The sequence below is a fragment of the Xenopus tropicalis genome, chromosome 2 (assembly GCF_000004195.4).
Source record: "Xenopus tropicalis strain Nigerian chromosome 2, UCB_Xtro_10.0, whole genome shotgun sequence".
NCBI lineage: Eukaryota > Metazoa > Chordata > Amphibia > Anura > Pipidae > Xenopus > Xenopus tropicalis.
The window spans coordinates 28277096-28297565 of NC_030678.2; the positions used below are offsets into that span (position 1 = coordinate 28277096).

The 20470-nt window shown below is 39.5% G+C and overlaps 1 protein-coding gene across 3 annotated transcripts; it reads right to left on the reverse strand.

Moving 5' to 3' along the window:
• Window positions 1–268: 268 nt before the first annotated feature.
• LOC100494768 (zona pellucida sperm-binding protein 4) lies at window positions 269–12655 on the reverse strand. Of its 3 annotated transcripts, none has more exons than XM_031896626.1 (12): window positions 11745–12654; window positions 9573–9694; window positions 8800–8896; window positions 8036–8191; window positions 6691–6878; window positions 6295–6392; window positions 5699–5826; window positions 4194–4308; window positions 1881–2022; window positions 1477–1555; window positions 765–854; window positions 269–435 (listed from the first exon to the last, which is right to left on the reverse strand). In XM_031896626.1, the coding sequence occupies exons 1-12, from the start codon at window positions 11944–11946 to the stop codon at window positions 290–292; spliced, it is 1563 nt and encodes a 520-aa protein (XP_031752486.1). In that variant the 5' UTR covers window positions 11947–12654; the 3' UTR covers window positions 269–289. The 3 variants fall into 3 exon arrangements, with proteins under 3 accessions (XP_031752486.1, XP_002939919.1, XP_031752487.1); XM_002939873.5 differs by having other exon boundaries at window positions 4194–4383; window positions 11745–12653; XM_031896627.1 differs by lacking the exon at window positions 9573–9694 and having other exon boundaries at window positions 4194–4383; window positions 8800–8865; window positions 11745–12655.
• Window positions 12656–20470: the final 7815 nt, after the last annotated feature.

The following is a 20470-nucleotide window of genomic DNA, read 5'->3' on the forward strand; positions in this document are numbered from 1 at the left end:
TACGCCACGTCTGGATCAGCCTTAAGTATATAAATATGCTTTCCAGCCACCCTTTTAGTGATGTGCTATGCATGCATACTCATTTGGATGGCATCCCTAAACCTGGTTTGCTAATCTTTTGCTGGGATAAGTTATAACCATTTGAGGAAAGAGATTTGTGCTTTGTTTGGGTTGTTTTGTCCTGACTTGTTTCTAGCAGAAGCCTAACCCGTGTCTTCAACCCCATGCAATTTAATCATTCATTCATTGACAGGCCATGACACAAAGATATGTGGTTGGAGTGGTTTAATTATACACGTAGAGCTTGAGTTCTAAAGTGTATTTTTCTTCTCAATGTCCATACTAAAATAATGAATCCAGTGATACTTCCAAATAATAGACCAACTGCAGCAAGGGCATGCTCTGTTCTTGTATCATAACTGGGATTATACATTTCTAGAAGGTAAAGAAAAAAAAGACATAAAACAAGAACACTATAAAAGCCAGGAAACATAGGGCTAATGCATCATTGTACCATTGAGATAATTCTTTATTCTTTTGGCACTCAGCTAAAGAAAAGGAATCTGCTTTGGATTGGATCATCTGCCAGTCTACCTCCTGCCTACATTCAACTGCATCCCTAAAAATATGGATAGTATAATATAAAAAAAATATCAGTGAGACTGTATTCCAATAGTAAGTCGTGTTTATGGAACCACTTCATTAGGTATTGATTAACATTAGCTTCATGTTTCCCCAAGACACCCAAGTGAATACAATAGTACCTTTTGACTTATTTTCATAGCGCTGGAATTCAACGGGTCCCTGGGCAGATATAGTCAGCAGCTCTCCCAAGTTATCAACAGTTCTTTTGGCTGTTAAAATATACACCACCAAATTCATTTATGTTCACCAGTTCAAAATCTCTCAGTTGTGCTCTAATACCTGTACGTTTGAACTAAATGGCCAATAGTAAAATAGCTGGAGTGATTAAAAAAAGAAAAGTTGAACTTTAAACTTTTAGTATGTTAAAGATTAAACATATTCTAAACAACCTACAAATTGGTATTGAATTTGTATTTTCTATAGTTTTTGAATTATTAGTCTTCCTAGTCTTTTTAGGCCTGCTATCTGGTTATTGGGTTCAAATTTCTATTTAGCCCCTCTACAATTTTTTCCCATTGTGACTTTCAAATTACTGAAATGGTAGCTAAGGTAAGCCATAGGCATGTAAGTACATTAAATGTGTATCTCAAAGTTTTCCAGCTACAGAGGTTCTATTTAGTTTGACTATAATTCATTTCTGTATACTAATTTAGCAGCGGGTTGCAAGCACTTTGGGACAATGACCTCACTAGAATTATACTCTTGCTAGTTTAATACATACAAAAGCTCTTCGTTCTTGTACATACAAGAGTGAAATTTGCCCAGTGCAGTAACCAGTAAAAGAGGATAGTAAAGTAAGCCTTTTATTTATTTATCTTGGGGACTTCTTACTCCTTGAAGTTGTGCAGGTATCCATGCAAGAGTCCAAAGAGGAAGGTGTACAGATGGATGCACTGCAGTGTAGATATACCTAGAAAATAGACAGAAGATTAGTCTACGTGCGATTGTTTCATCCACACATATTATATATATAAAACAACATAATAAGGAGAGGGCACACACCACCAAAACAAAAGATGCCTGGGTGCCGGGTAAGGTAGCCACCATGTAAAGAAACAAGAGACTCAGCACTCACAGGATTTGCAGAAAAAAAAATCAAAAAAATTCTTTAATGTGCAATATTGGGATTGAAACGTAATGTTAGCTGTATGTTCCTACTGAACACACATTTGGTTTTTCACTAAAAATCCTGGTGTTGCTGGACTTTTTACACAAAACTGCATTGTTCCACTTACAAATCCATTTAAAGCTTCCTGTGTGAGGGGGGTAATGAACGTGAAGGTCTTGACAATGAATCGTTTATAATATAAAGGGAAGTCTTCTCCGAGACTTATTGGGAGCAGCTCAGTTTTGTAGTTGTCCCCAGAAGATGGGCACCTATAAAGAGAAATAGGAGTCACTGATCTATATGCAACACATAGGTTGATTATTATTATCATGTGTTTATAAAGTGGCAACATATTCTGCAGTTCTGTACACTGATTTACATACAAAGCAGCCAGAAACCAGTACAAAAAGGCCCCTGCCCAAAAGAGCTTACAATCTCAAGGAGAAGGGGTCGAGAAACAATGTGTGGCAATGGGAAAAAGCCACCTCTGATACCTTTAAGAGCCACATTTTCTAAAGTATCTATACCAGAGCCTACAAGGTCTGCAAGATTGGAAGCAAAACCTGCACCTCCTAACCCAAATCAAAACTGAAAAAAAACAATAATACAGATGGGTAGGCCTCACTAAAGTATTTGGAGCAAACAGCAGCACCCTTTTTCCAGTTGGAATGAATGGTTTGCTGTGAGGTCCCTTTTTATCTAAGGTGAAATGTAGTCAAATGAAAATACAAGTTTAACATATAAGGAAGGGGGTGGTAGGCTATGAAGGGAAGTATACCCAAAAAATAAGTTTGGCTTAATTCATCTTACAAATGTTTAGCACTTAGGAAAAATCATTATAAATTATGTGATTTCAGTCCCCTAACTATTGGTTTCACACAAAAGACTTAGGAGCTAACTTACTAACATAGCTACTAAATTGCACCAGGGCAGTTGCTCATAGCAACCAATAAGAATTCTGATTGCTTGCCATGGGAAAACAAATCCCTATTAGTATCATACACATTTGTACCAGTTTTGCATAGGATCATGGCTTTTATTTTCAGCCCTGATGGTAATAAATAAGCTAGAGTATTAAAATACGTAATTGTTAAGGCTTAATAATAATTTGCATTGTAGTCAATATAAAAACTCATAAACCTCCCTGAGTATCCAAAACATTAGCGGCAACGGTATCATCAGCAAAAATAGGTCATATTGTTACTCACATGAGCAAGCACGTGTGGGGTCTCCTCCCCCTGCATCACTGATGCATTCTAAAAAACCAGAGAGGTATAAGGTCACTTTCCAGAGGCAAAGCTAAACAGCGCAATTCCACAGATTAACAGTGAGACCAATCTGTACCTATTTTAAGGGGCAACGGTACCATTAGAATAATTATTAATATGGCATTCCTAGGACTTGAATTTCTAGGTTTGGCACTTCCTCCCCAAAATGCACAATTTTCGTGGTACAGCAATCAAAGCTTCCTGGCTGGCTCCCCTAGGAAATCAGTTTGTTGCACTTACATAGAGGAGTACTTGACTTCCTAAGCTACATGAGTCAGGCCTTAATACTTGGAAACATCTATAGCTGGAAACAGTGTTGAACTGGGCCAGCAGGACACCTGATGCGCAATGCAAACCCAGGCCCACTCTCCAGCATGGACCGCCCCTCTCTTCCAGCTGGACCCAATCACAGCACATGATTAGGGAGGAAGGAAGTATGCACTGCATGCTTGGTGTGTGTGTCCTGGGGGGAAGGGGTGCAAGCTTGAGTACTGGGGGAGAGCTGTTTAATTTGCACGTTGGGCCCGGACACCCCAGTTTTACCCTGGTTGGAAAAACATGTTTTGAAAAAAAACAAAAATGTCATCCCCAGAAAAATTGGGTTTTGGGGATGATAGAAATGTTCAAATTATGTCATTATCCATTTAATTCTTATACCTTTGGGTATATCCTCCCTGAGTGACAGAACAGCAAAGAACAAACACCTATATTCATCATTAAACCATGGTCATCAAGAAGGTTACCCAAAACTTGCATCAGCTACTTGCATAATAAAATTGAAGCCGCATTTTTGGGTATACTTTCCCTGTTTATAGAGTTGACAAAATAAAAACCAATTTAAGATCTAATTTCAAAAACCAGAAGGGGCGCAAATCAGAAGTTTAACTAAATCTCCTTTAGAATTGTGTGTGTGAATATATCGGCTTTGACGAGTACCTGAAAGTAACAGAGTAGTTCCAGACTAAGATTTAAAATAGGCCCTGGCATTTCATATACACAGAGACCCAAACAGCCCCCCCCCCCCCGCCCAATACACAGTCACTGTCTATGGCATCTTACAGCAGCCCCTCTGGCATTTGCCACTATCCACAGATTGCCATTACGGGCCTGGGGTTTGAGGAATCAGCATTCTAGATAGAAGCTTTAAATAAAGGATTTATATTGGAACTCACCTGTCAGTTAGAATTGGCCACTGCGGCTGCTGAGTGGGATTTTCAGAAGGGTTTGCCCAGCAGTGTTCAAGAATTAATGTCAGTGCTGGGTCATTTCTGTCAAGGAGCCGAACTTCTACAAAAATAGGATCCATAAGAACTTTTCTGACAGGGTAGTCACTTATTGTATAGTATTCCACATACTGCTGATCTGCAGAATAAGAAGCCAGAAAACTAAAATCTGGATTGTGCAACACACACGTAACAATGCAGTATACATAAGGGATCTATTATCAGGGAATATTTCTGGGACCAGGGGCTTTCCATATTAGGAACCCATGCCAACATTTAATGTGGAAATAAAAGCAACAGAATTGTCATGATCATAGCTTTCTGCTGGCTTCTGACTGGGACTGGGGCCGATTTACAAAGACAGGGGGAAACACAGGTCTCCAAATTATATTATTGCATTACATAGAGTGCAATGTTTTGTTTTTTTTAACTTGCGTACCCTGTTCTCTAAGCTAATTGCTGATTGGTTGTTACTGACAACTGTATTTATGCAATTTAGCACATTTAATAGAAGATCCTTTAGATCTTGTTACCGCAAAAAGAAAAAGTTAGTTTAACCCCCCTTTTTTTAATTGACAGTTTAATTTCTTTAAATATTCAGTCTTCACTCTTTCATATTTTCAAAAGGAACCAATGCAGGTCAGGGATCCCCAACAAGTGACTGTGAGTAACATGTTTCTCACCACCCCCTTTGATGTTGTGCCCACTGGCCTCAAAGTAGGTGCCCATTTTCACATTACTTAAAAGTAAGTCTAAAGGCATTCTTTTTAAGTACTTACTGCATATCTAAATTCCCAGATCCCTGCTTGCTTCTCTGAGATATGGTGCTGGCAGCCTACAGCAGTGTGAAGCCTACAGTGACATCACTGAAATCTCTCTCCCCTTCCTGTAGGTGCCAGCGGCAGCCTTCCTATTCTCTGAGCATGTGTGTAACTTGATCCTGTCTCCTGTTCTGAGCTACACATACCCACCAGCCAATCAGAAGCGGATCTGCCAGAGGGGAGGGGGGGGGGAGGGAATGAAACACATGTGCAGTATGAAGCAAGGAGGGAAAGGAAGGGAGAATACCTTTTTAAAGATGGCTGCCTGTTCTAGAAAATATGAAGTAAGTGTGACTGAGTAAATATTTGATTAGGTGAGCCAAAAGTGTGGCGTTTTTACTAAACAATAGGAGGACTATTGGGCAGTATGCTTTTTAAATTTTGACTTGCATTCTCCTTTAAAGGAAGTTTTGGAGGCACAGAGACACAGTTTTACTCCAAGCAGTACTGGGGTGCTGCCTATAACCATGTGAGTACAAGTTGTTCCAGGAGTGGTGGATGTGCTCCCATTGTTGAATTCTGCGTTCAAGTGTGTGCTTCCTATTTGCTTTGAGAATAAATATTAACAAACTCACTGCTAACAGATATGCAAAGAGCGAGGGCACAATATGCAGAGAAATTCCATTCAGGTACCTTTTGCTATTCTCATCTCTAATGTGAGAAGCCCAGAGCTAGAGGCTGGAAGGGGTGGAGGGGGTGTATAGATGATGGCATTCACAGTCACAAGGCTGGCAGCACATAATCTGCATTGAATGGTCAATCTAAATAAAATACATGCTGGTTAGATTCTGCAATATAATGAACAGGTTTACAATCCATACATTATGCAATATTATGTACATTAGAATTGTTGCTTAAATATAAATATCTAGAATATTATAATGTTTACTATATCTAGAACTTATCTAGGTATATTTATCTGGAAATATTCACTTTCAACGGTGTACTTTATGTTTAATAAACATTACAGTAAGTGGAAATATTATTTCTACAGGTATATTTGTATTATATATATATATATATATATATATATATATAAAAATTGCAGAATGGAGAGCACACCCGAATTCAAATGCGATACCTGGGTGCACGAGCAGTAGTAATAGAATAAAGGAAAAATTGTCGGCACTCTTTACTAGAACCTTCGTTATACCTTCTATATACCTTCTATATAGATATGCAATTGGTCAAATTCTTTTTCTTTGTGAAGTATTACAGAAGAAATGTACCTAAATGTACTCTCCCGGGATATTGATACTCCATTCCAAGTAATAACATATTTTTCAGCCACCAGATTATTTTCATAGATTATGGTTGGTCCATCCTCCTGTTAACCAAACAATCATTTTAAATAGTGTTGAAACTGATCAGGGAATCCAGAGAAAATAAAATATTAATATCACACTAAATACAATAATGCAGTCGCCTTCTTCAGAGTAGCACTCAGTCTGAAAATGTTCTATATCATAAGCATTCTTAGCAAGCTGTATTTAACCAAAACACACAAAAAATATGAATCCGAAAGCAAAAATAATGAATTTGTCATTGAAAATTTCAAAATTTAGAAATGTATTGATTTTAGCCAGAAGGATAACGTTGAATTAAAGAATGAAATTCTGACTTACATAGTGGGTGGTACCACAAGCTGTCAGAGGAAACTGGAATAGAAGATACGCATTATTTTGGGCCACTGGGCTGCAGGCGGCACTGGTTCCACGTGGAAACCGCACAGAGCTTAGAATAAGTGGTGGCTGGGTCAGGTATTTGCTTATAGCGAGAGAAAACTGTCCATCTTGTGTGCACTGAGCAGTAACTACAAGACAAAACAAGTATCACTGGAATGGATTCAGCTATATGTATGTAAGGAAACCAACAGGAAGAGATTGTTAACTGGAAAGTACATTAGGTAAGAAGTCACCCCAACTACAGGTATGGGATCCCGAATTTGGAAACCTATTATCCAGAAAGCTACAAATTACTGGATGGCCATTTCTGATAGACTCCGTTTTAAACAAATAATTCAAAATTTTAAAATTGATTTCCTTTTTTTCTGTACTAATGAAAACAGTATCTTGTACTTGATCCCAACTAAGATATAATTAATCCTTACTGGAGGCAAAACAATTCTATTGGGTTAATTTAATGTTTAAATGATTTGTAGCAGACTTAAGCTATGGTGATCCAAATTATGCAAAGATCCCTTATCCGGAAAACCCCAGGTCCCAAGCATTCTGGATAACAGATCCCATACCTGTTCTATATTTTTCCCACCTTAGGATAAAGGCACACATTAATTCCAGGCATTTTGTTGGATCCAGTATGGATGAATTTATATGTATATGCAGTATATGTCCCCCTATAATGATGGGCCCTAGGAAAAATGTCCCAATTGGCAATTTTTTTAAAGCTGCCCTCAAATGGCACAATACAAAAGTAGAGATAAGCAGGCACATTTGTTTGCGTGCACAGAAATATAAACGCTTTAACTAGAACTAAATATGTCAAGAGAACATTAACATGGTGGCTGGGTGGAGGAAGAAAAAGCTATACAATCATCCATACACTAAATATTTATTTACCAACGTATACAGTAAGCCAGTGATCCCCAACCAGTGGCTTTGGAGGAACATGTTACTCACTAACCCTTTGGATGTTGCTCCCAGGGTCCTTAAAGCTGGTGCTTGTTTTTGAATTTAAGGTTAGGAGGCAATGATTGCATAAAAATGTAATTGCCAAACAGAGCCTTCTTTAGGCTTCCAGACAACATAGGGTCTATCAGATAGCCAATTATAGCTCTTATTGGCACTTATTGGAACTTTTTTCATGTTTGTGTTGCTCTCCAAAACGTTTTCCATTTAAAAGTGGCTCATGGGTATAAAAGGTTGGGGATCCCTGATATAAGCGATAGCATTCCATATGCTGCCATGCAAACGGATTCTCATACCCTGAAGCCTTTATTAGCATAAGTACCTTTGTTATCATAATAACATGGAGTTCTTGAGTCATTTTGGTCATAACAGCAGCCCCTCTGATGACAGAGATCCGATGAAGAGGTTGGAATGGCACAAGGAAATCTATCCGACTTCTGCACATCAGAGCACTTATTTAGAGCCGGAGCATCCATTGCTAGTGTGGCAGATAGGATACAGTATATAGGGTCACTTCACACAGCAAAATATGAGTCATAAATAAGAAAAGATGCAGATACAAATAATAGTGACAAAATACATGCTGAAAAAAATCCACTGTGAAATTTGGCAACTGGAAAGGATTTAGCATTAAGGTGGACATCAGAGGTCTCTGGGCCAAATATCCTGATTATAACATCATTGTCCTAAGCTGGAAATCAGCAGTTTAGTGGCCCTCCACACTAGATATTATTTAAAAGACAACAGCCTCCTTAACAAATAATTGGTCTAAGCTTGCCCTTATATTAATTGGACTGTCTGAGGGAGCACATCAAACTGAGGATACAACCCCTCTCGGATGGGTCTACGTGGCCTCCCATATGATCTGATCATAAGCCCAGGAAGTGAAACTAAAAAAAAAAAAAATATCAGACCAGCCCAATTTGTCCCCACCATCCTGGGACATTATACTATAATAAAATATATAGCATCTCTACTAAAAACCTATGTAGCATATTAAGACTCAGAATCATATAAGATGGAGCTCCACAGTGACATCTCATAACATTTAGGACAGCATTATATAAAGTTTAAAGTTATTTTTACCTTGAGAAAATGGACATCTAAGATCTTCCTTCTGATACACCTCCCACTCTCCTGTAGTATTGTGTTCTATAAATAATGTCATTGCATAGTAATTACCCTGCCATAGACATTAAACAAATATTAACATTTCACAAACAGCAGCAGATAATGTATTGTATAATAAATACATATATACACACATATCATATTCATATATATATTTATAGGACTCTTGAATCAGGTGAACTACACAATCTATGACAACAGTACCAGGGGTGACCTGAGAATTTGAGATCCATAATTACAATAAATAATTAGCAGTGAGATGGGAACCCATTACTGAATATTGACTCTAATGAGGTCTTATAGCATCTGTCTGTAATATTGACTCCTAACACAACTGACAATTCAATCAATTGTGAGTATTTCTAGTGATCTCCAGCATGAGAAGCAGCTGCTGAAACATCTCCAGTATCTACTCTCATGCAATGGATGAGATGCCCACCTGATATTCTACTATTTTCAATGCTAATTTGGCTTGGCTCAGACTGTAGCTGTAAGTAGCTAAAGGGTGGAAGAGGAACCTCCTAGGGCTGGGAGCCTTGGGAAACTGACCAGAAATTGGTTAATCCCAGAGAGAAGCCGCTGTCTTGTTTGGTAGTACATGTCCCTATTATTCTGTACCTTGGCACAGCAGCCCTGGGCATCCCCTAAAATCAGCTCTATGTACAGAATGCCCAGCAGTGCTTGCCTGTGGCACCATACATAAGTGGCTCACTGGTTCTTATTTTTACCTTCTTCGTAATGTAACAGCCATCATAATGCACATTAATGAGCAAGGAGCCATTAGAATTGGAGGTAACCCAGATCCCACAGCTGGAATCATTTGCCAGGATTTTCAGTTTCTCATCATGCTCTGTAAATGAATAGATGGTTTTAAAGATTTACATCATTCTGAAATTAACAGTAAGGTTTAAAGTACAAAAATGTCCCCATCACACAGGACTGAGCTTTTCATTACATTGCACCAATAGCTGAAAATGGCACTAAACACACACACACTTGGGACACCACACTGGTCGGGTAGATATTGATGCAGTCTGACACACACACAGTAACAAGGCTAACCCCCTGTAGAGCAATGGTCAGAATGAGATTAAAGGCTTGGTTCACCTTCAGGTTAACTTTGCCTATTCTTAGCAACATTTCAATTAGGGCCGTGGCACACGGGGAAATTAGTCGCGCCGTGACAAATCTCCATTGTCGTGGGCGACTAATCTCCCCGCAATGCCATCCCACCGGCTAGAATGTAAATCGCCAGTGGGATGGCATATGTGGAACCGCTATTTGACGAATTGGCCGACTAATCTCCCTGTGTGTCACGGTCCTTAGGCTTCACTATGCCCTATGCTGCCTGTGTGTGCCATACTCTGCCTGCCCTACCCTGCCTGTGTGTGCCATACTCTGCCTGTCCTTAACTGCCTGTGTGTGCCATTCTCTGCCTGCCCTATGCTGCCTGTGTGTGCCATACTCTGCCTGTCCTTAACTGCCTGTGTGTGCCATTCTCTGCCTGCCCTATGCTGCCTGTGTGTGCCATTCTCTGCCTGCCCTACCCTGCCTGTGTGTGCCATACTCTGCCTGCCCTACCCTGCCTGTGTGTGCCATACTCTGCCTGTCCTTAACTGCCTGTGTGTGCCATTCTCTGCCTGCCCTATGCTGCCTGTGTGTATGGCACACACAGGCAGCATAGGGCAGGCACAGTATGGCACACACAGGCAGAGTATGGCAGGTAAAGTATAGCACTCAGGCAAGCATAGGGCAGGCAGAGTACGGCACACACAGGCAGGGTAGGGCAGGCAGAGTATGGCACACACAGGCAGCATAGGGCAGGCAGATTGTGGCACACACAGGCAGCATACAGTGACACAATGCTGGCACTACTCCTACAGTCTGCACAATAACTTTATATTAAAAAAAACTTTTAATTGCAGTACCACCACAGTATATGTTCTTTTTGTAGTGTGCAGGGTTTATTTGTGGGTTTTTACTGCTCCTACAGTCTGTCTGAGTTGTGAACAGGTGAACAATGTGGGGCTTACAGTCTGAGCGAGCCTGAAGTGTGAAAAATGCAGGGGGTGAACAATGTAGGGATTTCGAAGTGTGAACAACACAGGGGATTACATTTTTAAACAATACAGGGGGTTTACAGCCTGACTCTGTGGTGTGAACCATGCAGGGGGCCAGTTAATCTCAGTACTGATACCATTTAAAGCTTACAACAAGGCCACACAGAGGGGGGGGGGTCACGGGCCGCCAGTTGGACAGCACTGCTCTACATGATACTAAAAGTTAATTCAAAGGTGAACAACTCTTTTAGGCTCTGGTCAAATGGATGACTGGAAATGGGGAAATGAGATCACTGGTGACAGGTGGTTTTCCCTATAAAAACAAGCACCTGTGCATTTTTAAGCCTAAAACCAGAGACAACAAAGGTCTTAACTCACTTTCTGCAGGAACAAGGAATAGACAAATATTGTATCAACAAAATCTTATATAAATATTATTTATATAATACATTTTACAGCGTGTGCCGGTCTGTAAATAATTTTATAAATATGAGGGGTTCAGGCAATAAGTTTAACCATGTACCCTGAATTTTTTTGTTTGCGTGGTATGAATAAATACATGGAGTGGATTTCTTTGGTGATAAAGGGGGTTTAATAAAGGACACCATACTTGCTTAGATGTAATATACAGCGAGTTTAGCACTGCATATATAGGTGCCTATGGTTGTGGGTAACCCTAGTTTGGCATTACCAGGGGGTTATTGCACTTTATATGCACAGGTGCCACATGGACTTTGTTTTCATGTTCTTTGAGAGGATTAAGTTGTTGTATTACAATGTAAAGAGTGAAAAGCATTTTTATATTTTGTATATGTCATTCCACCATTGCAGCCCCCTTACCTTGCACTAAGATTCTTAAGGAAGCACTGCCATTCAGCATGGGTGAAGCACTGTACTCCATGCCCTCATCTCCACAAATCAGGTCTGGGTCGTCATAAAAAGAGTCATCTATTGTAGGTAAATCCTGGGCAAGAGAAACAACTCCCAGAACTCCCAGCAAGATGGCGCTCCAGCAGTATCCAGCGTTCCTCATTACAGCCATTCTGCTTAGATGAATAGAGGCTCTCCAAAGTGTAGTGAGTAGGGGGCAGGCAGCATTAGAGCTAGAGGGCTGTTACCTCATATCTATACAATTAGCCTTGACTCATCTAAATGTTATATTCTGTTCTGTATCATTATCAGATCCAATGGATATCAACCCCTAAACAACAAGAGCCCCAGTATGAGTGTAAATTCACAAAACCAAAGTAATTTTACTGTAGTTCTAACTTGCAGCAACCAATCAGCCCTTAGCTCTGTTTGATACAGTCTAGTAAGACTGACTCATGAAAGTAAAGTTCTGATTGGTCACAATGGGTAACTACTTCAGAGTAAAGGTTACACCTGTTTTGTAACTAGCACAGGTGCCTTATCTTACAATCCTTAATGCACATTACATGCTTAAGCCCTGAAACCTGCAGTCCTGGCATCCCTGCTTCCAAATATAAAGCAAAACCTAAGGCCCTGTAGCCTCTGGAATTTGACTATGCTTTATTGCTAACTGACTGCATTGTGGCCCGTGGATTAGTTACCCTAGGAAATGGCATCAATGCTGAAAGCAAAATAAATAATAAGAAATATAGTTTCTTTTTGCATCTACCACTGGTGTCAACTCCTGTGGCTACAGACCCACCAGGCAAAATGAAATTAATGAAGACTTGTGCTGCTGTGAAGGCATGAATGTGCATTGTGTGCTCTGCAATCAGCATTTACTGCCTTTTTATGGGTTAGCCGCTTCCCTGTCTGCCCTCCAGTTAGTGCTGATTTCTATATAGAAACTTTCCCCATGCAATAAAAGAAAAATGCCAGCTGAGAACACAGAAATCAGACAGGCAGAATGGTCAGTGTCCTATTTGGCTGTAATTAAATTTGTAATTGAAGGTGAAAATGTTGCATTATGTGTAAAAAATAAATAAATAAATGGTGAATTGTGTCCAAAGTTTACACTTAAACTTTGAAGATGAGCCCTATTGTTGTTCTGATGAACTACAATACCCAGGATCCTCAAGGATGCAAATACAAAATACTTTTTAGTGCAACCAACTTGTAATTTGTTTGTTACTGGTAATTATGTTTGGTTTATACCACACAGACTACAAACTATAATAGGAAGTTAACCACAGGAAAGTCTGATTGTGTATCAGGCTCTTCGTTGTCATTGTGCTGCATTGTGTATATAAGATGAGCACTTAAAAATGAGCTTTGATTGTGATGTTGACATTCTAAGGTTCATTTTTGTACTTGTTTTCTTCGTCTTTAATCTGCCATTTGGTAGCTAGGGTCACTTCCCCCAGATATCTGTTTGAATGTCAAAGATTAGAGCCTGAAATGAAATGTATTAATACAAATCTGGCCCCACAGTAAACCTGATTTCTAGTTGCCAAGGTCACTGATGCTAGCAACCAGATAGCATTTTAAGTTTTACTTTGGATAGAAAGGAATATCACAATGGCAAATATATATATAAACAGTGTATATCGCTCCTCATGAATGTTGTCTCCAAGTGATAGTTGTGCATTCTATATAAGCTAGGGGAGGTGGTGAGATGAGACTAGCCCACATGTATAATAAAAGGCACTAAGTTTGCCCAGGAGCAGTAACCCATAGCAACTAATAAGATGTTTGCTTTTAAACTGGTGACCAGTAAATGCTTCCTGTACTGGGTTACTGCTCCTGGGCAAACTTAGTGACTTGCACTCTATGTAGGGGTGATTGGTGCAACTGAACTGTTAACAAGAAATCCAGGGCAGTGAGATAGGAAGTTAAAATCAGGGCCGAGCAGGACAATTAGGAGGTATACCTGGCCCATATGTATGATACAGTATATTGTTGTACTGTCTGTAGTATATATACATAATTCTCATTGCACTGCTCCAAACCTATTCTTTCTGTGTCCCTGTGAGGGTGATATTTAATTAAGGCTGATGCCACACGTAGCGTTTTAACGCTGCGTATTTTCGGCGGCTGAAAAACGCCTGATATCATCATCCATAGAAATAACTTGAAAAGACTCGAGGCAAACCACACAAAGCGTAAATACGCTAGAAAACGCCTTAGCACGGATTTTTCAAGCGTAGGCTGAAATACGCCAGTACTTGCAAAGCAAGCTATTCCTATGTATACGCAAAGGCAGCTGCCAGACCTAGCGGAAATACGCTGCGTTTTTTGCTATTTCACACTATTAGCACCATGGAAACGGGATTTGCTTACGTCACCAGTACTAGGCTGAAAAACGCCATGTGTGGCTTGTGCGGCGTTTTTAGGCTGAGAAAAAACGCAGCGTAAAAACGCCACGTGTGGCATCAGCCTAAAGTGCTGTGTGCCTAGAAGTTACTTCCCATATCTACTGATTTAATACATGTAATTAAAAGATGATCAGTTTTGCTTGTGCAATTTAGTGGTTTCATTTCAAAAGCTATATATAAATTGAGACTTCCTAATGATGTTGGATCTGATGTGAGATTCACTTAACCCTAGTCTTCTCACAGTCTGGCAGTTTATCCAGCAAAATGTGTTTAAAGAAATAGTTCCACTAGCGCAACGGACAATAACACTGGAAAGTTCTATCGAGGAATAATATATGTGACCCCCTGATGGTGCATTTGGGACACTCACACAATGGCTGAAATCTCTTACATATTGTGCATTGCCCATTAAGCGCTTGTTTTATCTGTCTTTAATTTTGGGCAGTTAAAATAAAGGAAAAGAATAAATAGTGGAATCCCACAGGGGGTCAATGACTAAACTTCCATTTGGCTGTTCAAAGTCGCACCCAGCCATAGATGCTGAATACTGCTATTTAGTTAGTGTAGTAGAGTATGGCTTAAAGGGGACAAGGAATGTGCTTTAAAAAGTAGCATTTTGGGCTGATTTTTTTTAATGTTTCTGCAAAAACCCCACTAGTCCCGCCCATCTGTGTCACTTCCTGCTGTTGACTTTCCCTTTACCTTATGTGGTGCCCTAACTCATGCTAGAATTTGCATGTCCAAGGACCTTTATTATTATTGTTAGCATAGTCCATCATAGTGAGATGTAGTTATTTTTTTGTTTGTGTTCAGTAATACTAATATTTATTTTCCTCTTCTTGTTTTAGGGCGACAGTGCTGTGATTGGGATAGCAAATGGGGATCAGGCTGTGGTGAAATTAATTCCCCGTGAGTTTACATCTCTATGCATAATAATAAAAAAACAACAAAACACAAATACAGGAATATTGTAGAAATGATACCTATATTGGCTAACAATAAAAATAAAAAAAAGCTTGCAATGTATTTTTATTGTTAGCCAATATAGGTATCATTTCTACAATATTCTTGTATTTGTGTTTTGTTGTTTTTTTATTATTATTTTTGACACTGGCTAACACGGTACTACCGTTTTTGTTTTGTGATCATCTCTATGCAGAGATTGTTACCATGGATAACTTATAAGATAATCAGTATGGAAAGAAAAAGCAAACCTATGGTAATTAAATCAGATATGAATGGAACACTTCCTTATGGAAACCCTGAAGATGATGTAAGTAGACATGCAGCAAAGGAACATGAGATAGTAGTTCAAAACATTTAAGGCTGCAAACCTTTCAGAAATCGTAGAAAACACTTTCTCCTCAAGGAGCCTCAACAAATTCCATTTCCCATGGAGCATGTGTCATATTAAAAAATGTGTGTTCCAAAATCAGTATTCATACTGCGAAATGCTGGGTTCATACAGTATGTACTCATCTTCCCATATGATTCTCCACCAGGGATATATGTGTCTCAACCACAATGAGTAAGTTACTCTTGGATTTGGATAAATACTAACTCAAATCGAGTCTGGTCCCTAAGTTCCCGCTGGGCCTGACTAATAATCATCTATGTTTTAGTATAACTGTGTCTCTCTGTCCATCTTTAGGAAAGGCTTAAGTGTCTCACTGTCTCAGCACAATAGTCCAAAAAGGTATCTCTCTGGTAAAATAAATTTTCTACATCAGCACAGTGACCTGCACAGTGACTTGTGTAGTTGGTATTTCTGAGACTGTTTGGTATTTTCTTAAACTTGCACTGCGCTGCCCCAGCAGTTAATATTTCTGTATTTGGTTTAAAGTTAATGGTTTATATGTATTTTCATTGTTACGCTGCCACCTAGTGACCAAGGTCGTACTGCAACTTGTTTACTTCTAAGTCTGTATACCCTCCCATCCCCTTCCTTATAGTGGATTCCAAGTGTCTGGTGAGTTCTGCTATCTGGCAAAGATTGCCCACAGTGGTTGTGCCCAGCTCCATACAGGCCTGGGAGAGAGGTCTCAGGGGAAACTCAGTCATTATCACAGCAATTGGAGTCAGAATATGCACTATGAATACAAGGAGACATCTGATGCATTCCTTGTTCTGTATAAACATCCTAGGTTTCTAGGCTTTTTTACTATTGGAATGGCCTGTTTTTGGATTACCGTTGTGCCTTTCCTCTGTCTTTTTTGGTTTAAATATTCTAGGACCCAAGCAAATAAAATGGCCTTTAACCGTTGGAACAGTTGTGACAGGAGACATTGGATACATTCCTTGTTCTGTATAAACATTCTAGGACCCCAGCAAATAGAATGGCCTTAACCATGAAGTCATTGGAATACCTGTGACAGGAGCCAACGGATACATTCCTTGTTCTGTATAAACATTCTAGGACCCAAGCAAATAGAATGGCCTTAACCATTGGAATACCTGTGACAGGAGCCAACGGACACATTCCTTGTTCTGTATAAACATTCTAGGACCCAAGCAAATAGAATGGCCTTAACCATTGGAACACTTGTGACAGGAGCCAAGGGATACATTCCTTGTTCTGTATAAACATTCTAGGACCCAAGCAAATATAATGGCTTTTGGTCTTAATGTCTAAAATCATGCTACCATTGCAGTTGTTCTGTGCCTGTGTCCTGTCCTAAATCTTTGTTTTTTGATAATTACTAAAATACTAAATACTAAAATATAAGTGTTTATAGCAGAAACCTAAAACACCAATATCTACAGCATGTAAAGCCAAACATGGAATCATCCCACCAGTCCCAGAAAGCTGAGTCAAGTGAAGCCAAGAATGTACCTAAGCAAATTGTTATTGCTGTCCATGAGCTTATGAAATGGACTCTACGTTAATTAAGGAAACCTAAATTCTGAAGTCAGACGGCTCTAAGCTTTACACTGAATTCAGCATAAAGTGCTAAGGTTTGGCCAAACTAAATATTGCATTTGGTGCATCCAGTGGTTTAATTATAAGGGGAGCAGACCCTATGTCCGTGGGTGGCCCTTCAAAGACATATACATACATTGTAGTTGCACAGGGGATGCAGGGACTTGGGGCTTGTAGGTGTATTTAGCCCATAGGAGCTGGTGGCGGGTGGGCCCATGGGTGTGGGGCAGAGTTAAACCTTTGGGTCCACTGCTAACTTTATCTTTATAGAGACTCAAGGACTGTTATGAAGAAAAATGCTGGGAAGCCCTAGATACCCTTTCTAACTCATACCCCATTATTCCCCCAAAATTATATTTTATATAGAAACTCTACCAAATACATTTTTTCATTCTGATAAAAGAAAGTACAGGTGATTGGGTTTTATTTATACATAGTATTTGTTTGGCATTTACCATTGCCACCCCCAGAAACTTAGATATGTAGTTGAAAGTTGGCCATACACGTAACAATTTTTCCTTCCCTAACAACCAAGTTTAGTGTGACCCGACAAAACCGTCAAATTATTGTATTGTTAGTGTGTACATCTAGTGGCCTTTCATCCCACAGTTTTCCTTGCTTCAGCTAGATAATTTCGCTTGAAATGGTCATTTTCTTTGATGGACAAATTGTACTATTAAATGATTGTTTCAAGATAAGCTTGGTTGTAGGACAATGAAAAGATCTTTTAAAAATCTACATGAATGTATGGCCAGCTTAACAGTATGGTCCCAGGTGCAGGGCCTTGTCTCACTACCTGTTTGTGAAAAAAATACAGCAATTGCTACCAGAAACTCATGATTCCTGACTTAATTTTACCTGAGACTTAAATAATTATAAATCAGCCCAAAAGCACAGTCCTGGCAAATGGATTGGGGGAAACCAAAGATGCCTCCTGATATTTTGTCCTCTGGAGTAAAGTATCTGAATGAGGGTCGGACAGGCAATCTGTGGATTCTGGCAAATGCCAGAGGGTCTGCTGTAAGGTGCCATAGACACTCACTATTTATTGGGCTGGTGGGGGCTGTTTGGGCCTCTGTGTACTTGTAATGCCAGGGCTTATTTTGAATCCCAGTCCGGGCCTGGTCTGAATAATTATAATGACTCAATTCTTCCTTAAGCCCACCTTGGTTTCATGTGTATAATAATGTCTTTACAGTAAGAACATCAGAATAACTTGAGTGCAACAGCATCTCCACTCTGTGCTCCCCACTCCAGCCAAGGGATACATTAACAGAAACCTGACTGTGCTTTTACCTCTATCATCTCACATACAAGAGCCTTTTACCCAAACAATCAATACCGTGTAACACTTATTTCCACATGGTCAGAAATACTGGAAACATAACTTATTCCTCCAAGGCTTTCACCGTGTTCCCTGATGGTGATGTCATATATTCCAGAAAGCTGAGGCTGCTCGCCCAGCCAAGAAGATATGTTATCTGTAATTCCCAAGGGACGGCAGGCAGAAGGCACGAATATAACTCCTTCATGCAGCAAAATACACAAAATACATCATTTGGGGCCAAGTTCACAGCCTTTAAAGTGGCTGCAAAGGGCATACAGTATTCCTCTACATGTTGTCTCTCTTGTCATTTCTCACAAGACCTATTTCTTTTCTTCCATTTACTCCTACAGCATCACACAGATTTACCTACTTATAGCATTCACTCAGTGCAAGATCAGATTTATATCTGCACAACACTGACTTCCGGTCCTAGTGAGAGTCCCATAGAGAGCAGAGCTCAGAGGAAGCAATACTCTTGGTTCACATGCGTACTGTTTGCTTTCAGATGTAATAACCTCTTGGGAAGTGCCCTTAGCATATATATGAGTCGGATGAGATGTGCTCAGCCTTAATTGTGTTTGTTTTTCACATTTACAGTACATCATACTGCCAACCAACTTTCTGCATTTATGATTTACTCACATGACACATCTCTTTATAGAATCCTGTCCAGCGTAATAGGGGAAATACAGTTTAAAGTAGAACCTCAGTAGCAACACAATAAATAATATTATATACAGAGGGCCTTGTTTTACTACTTAATTGTGTGCCCTGCCACGCTGCTAGCTGGTAAAAATATATTGTTATTACTGTATATTGCATTATTATTATGAAAACATATAACAGTAATTTGCTTTTAACACAGGTTTTCCATGATGCACATGCCCTCTTGTGACTGAAAAGTATCTTTCTGCTGAGCTTATTCCTATTTCTAGGCCCCATTGGTTTATAAAGTTTGTGATTACATGAATGTATTTGTAAGTCTGATGTTTTCATATTCAAATTCTTATATTGATTCAGTAAAACACAAACCAACATTTTTTTGTGAAATCAGCTGTCTCTTATTGGTCAAAACAATTATTATGCAATGGAACCCATGATAATAGGAACAATAATGATAGTTATTTAAGAGTGAACAGACAGTTTAAAAGTGAAGAGCTGTGAAAATCCAATACTGGTGAAATGAGCGATGAGTTCTAATCTGTGTGGATCTGCCTGGAAACTGTATGATTATAAGCTCCTCTGTTGCATCTCTATATTTCAGGTAATAAGGAGAATATCAGTGAGAATGATGTGAATATAAGCTTTCCTCATTAGGATTGGTTTCTCTAACAAAACCCACCATGTTGGAGGTGATGGTCTCTCTGATGTTACTTATTCTGATTTGCAAGTTTATTCATTTGAACCCCCCAATCTAAATAATGATCACTTTCAACTCTTTTAATGTAATCACAATGTAATTAATTATAAATGATACCAATGATAAAGATACTTGATAAAATCATTGTTCCATCAATTAGGGAAGCTCTCAAATGCATCACCTTGGATAGATTCCAATTTGTAGCTCTGCAGGGAACATGGTATTTTCATGGCTCTGGAAATTTTGCCAGTTACACTGATATATGCTCTGTTGTGTTCTCAGTTTAACAACAATGTTGATAGATACGTTGTGCATTTCATTATTTATTATCATTCCTATTGATGAGTCTGTTCTGACTGATGATTGTTTAAGTTAAGTTAATTTATAACACACAATTTGACTCTATGGATAGGCAAAACACTGGTTACATTTGTCTCCCCTCATCAGGGCCGGAATTAGGGGTAGGCAGAAGAGGCACCTGCCTGGGGCGCAATGATGGGGAGGCGCCCTGGCAGGTACCTCTCCTGCCTACCCCTAGTTTGTGATCCCTTTTCATCACCCCCACCACTTGTCATTACCCCTGCCACTTGTCATTGCCTCCACTGCTTGTCATTGCGGCAGGGGCAATGACCCCCCACAACAGAAATGGGCACTTGTGGAGGGGAGTGTGCTGGG

Coding starts and splice junctions, on each gene's coding strand:
- LOC100494768 (XM_002939873.5), bottom strand. CDS start 11,946: ATGGCTGTAATGAGGAACGCTGGATACTGCTGGAGCGCCATCTTGCTG. Junction 8,897..9,572: donor GCTGTTACATTACGAAGAAG/GTAAAAATAAGA, acceptor TGTCTATGGCAG/GGTAATTACTATGCAATGAC. Junction 436..764: donor CTATGAAAATAAGTCAAAAG/GTACTATTGTAT, acceptor TTTACCTTCTAG/AAATGTATAATCCCAGTTAT.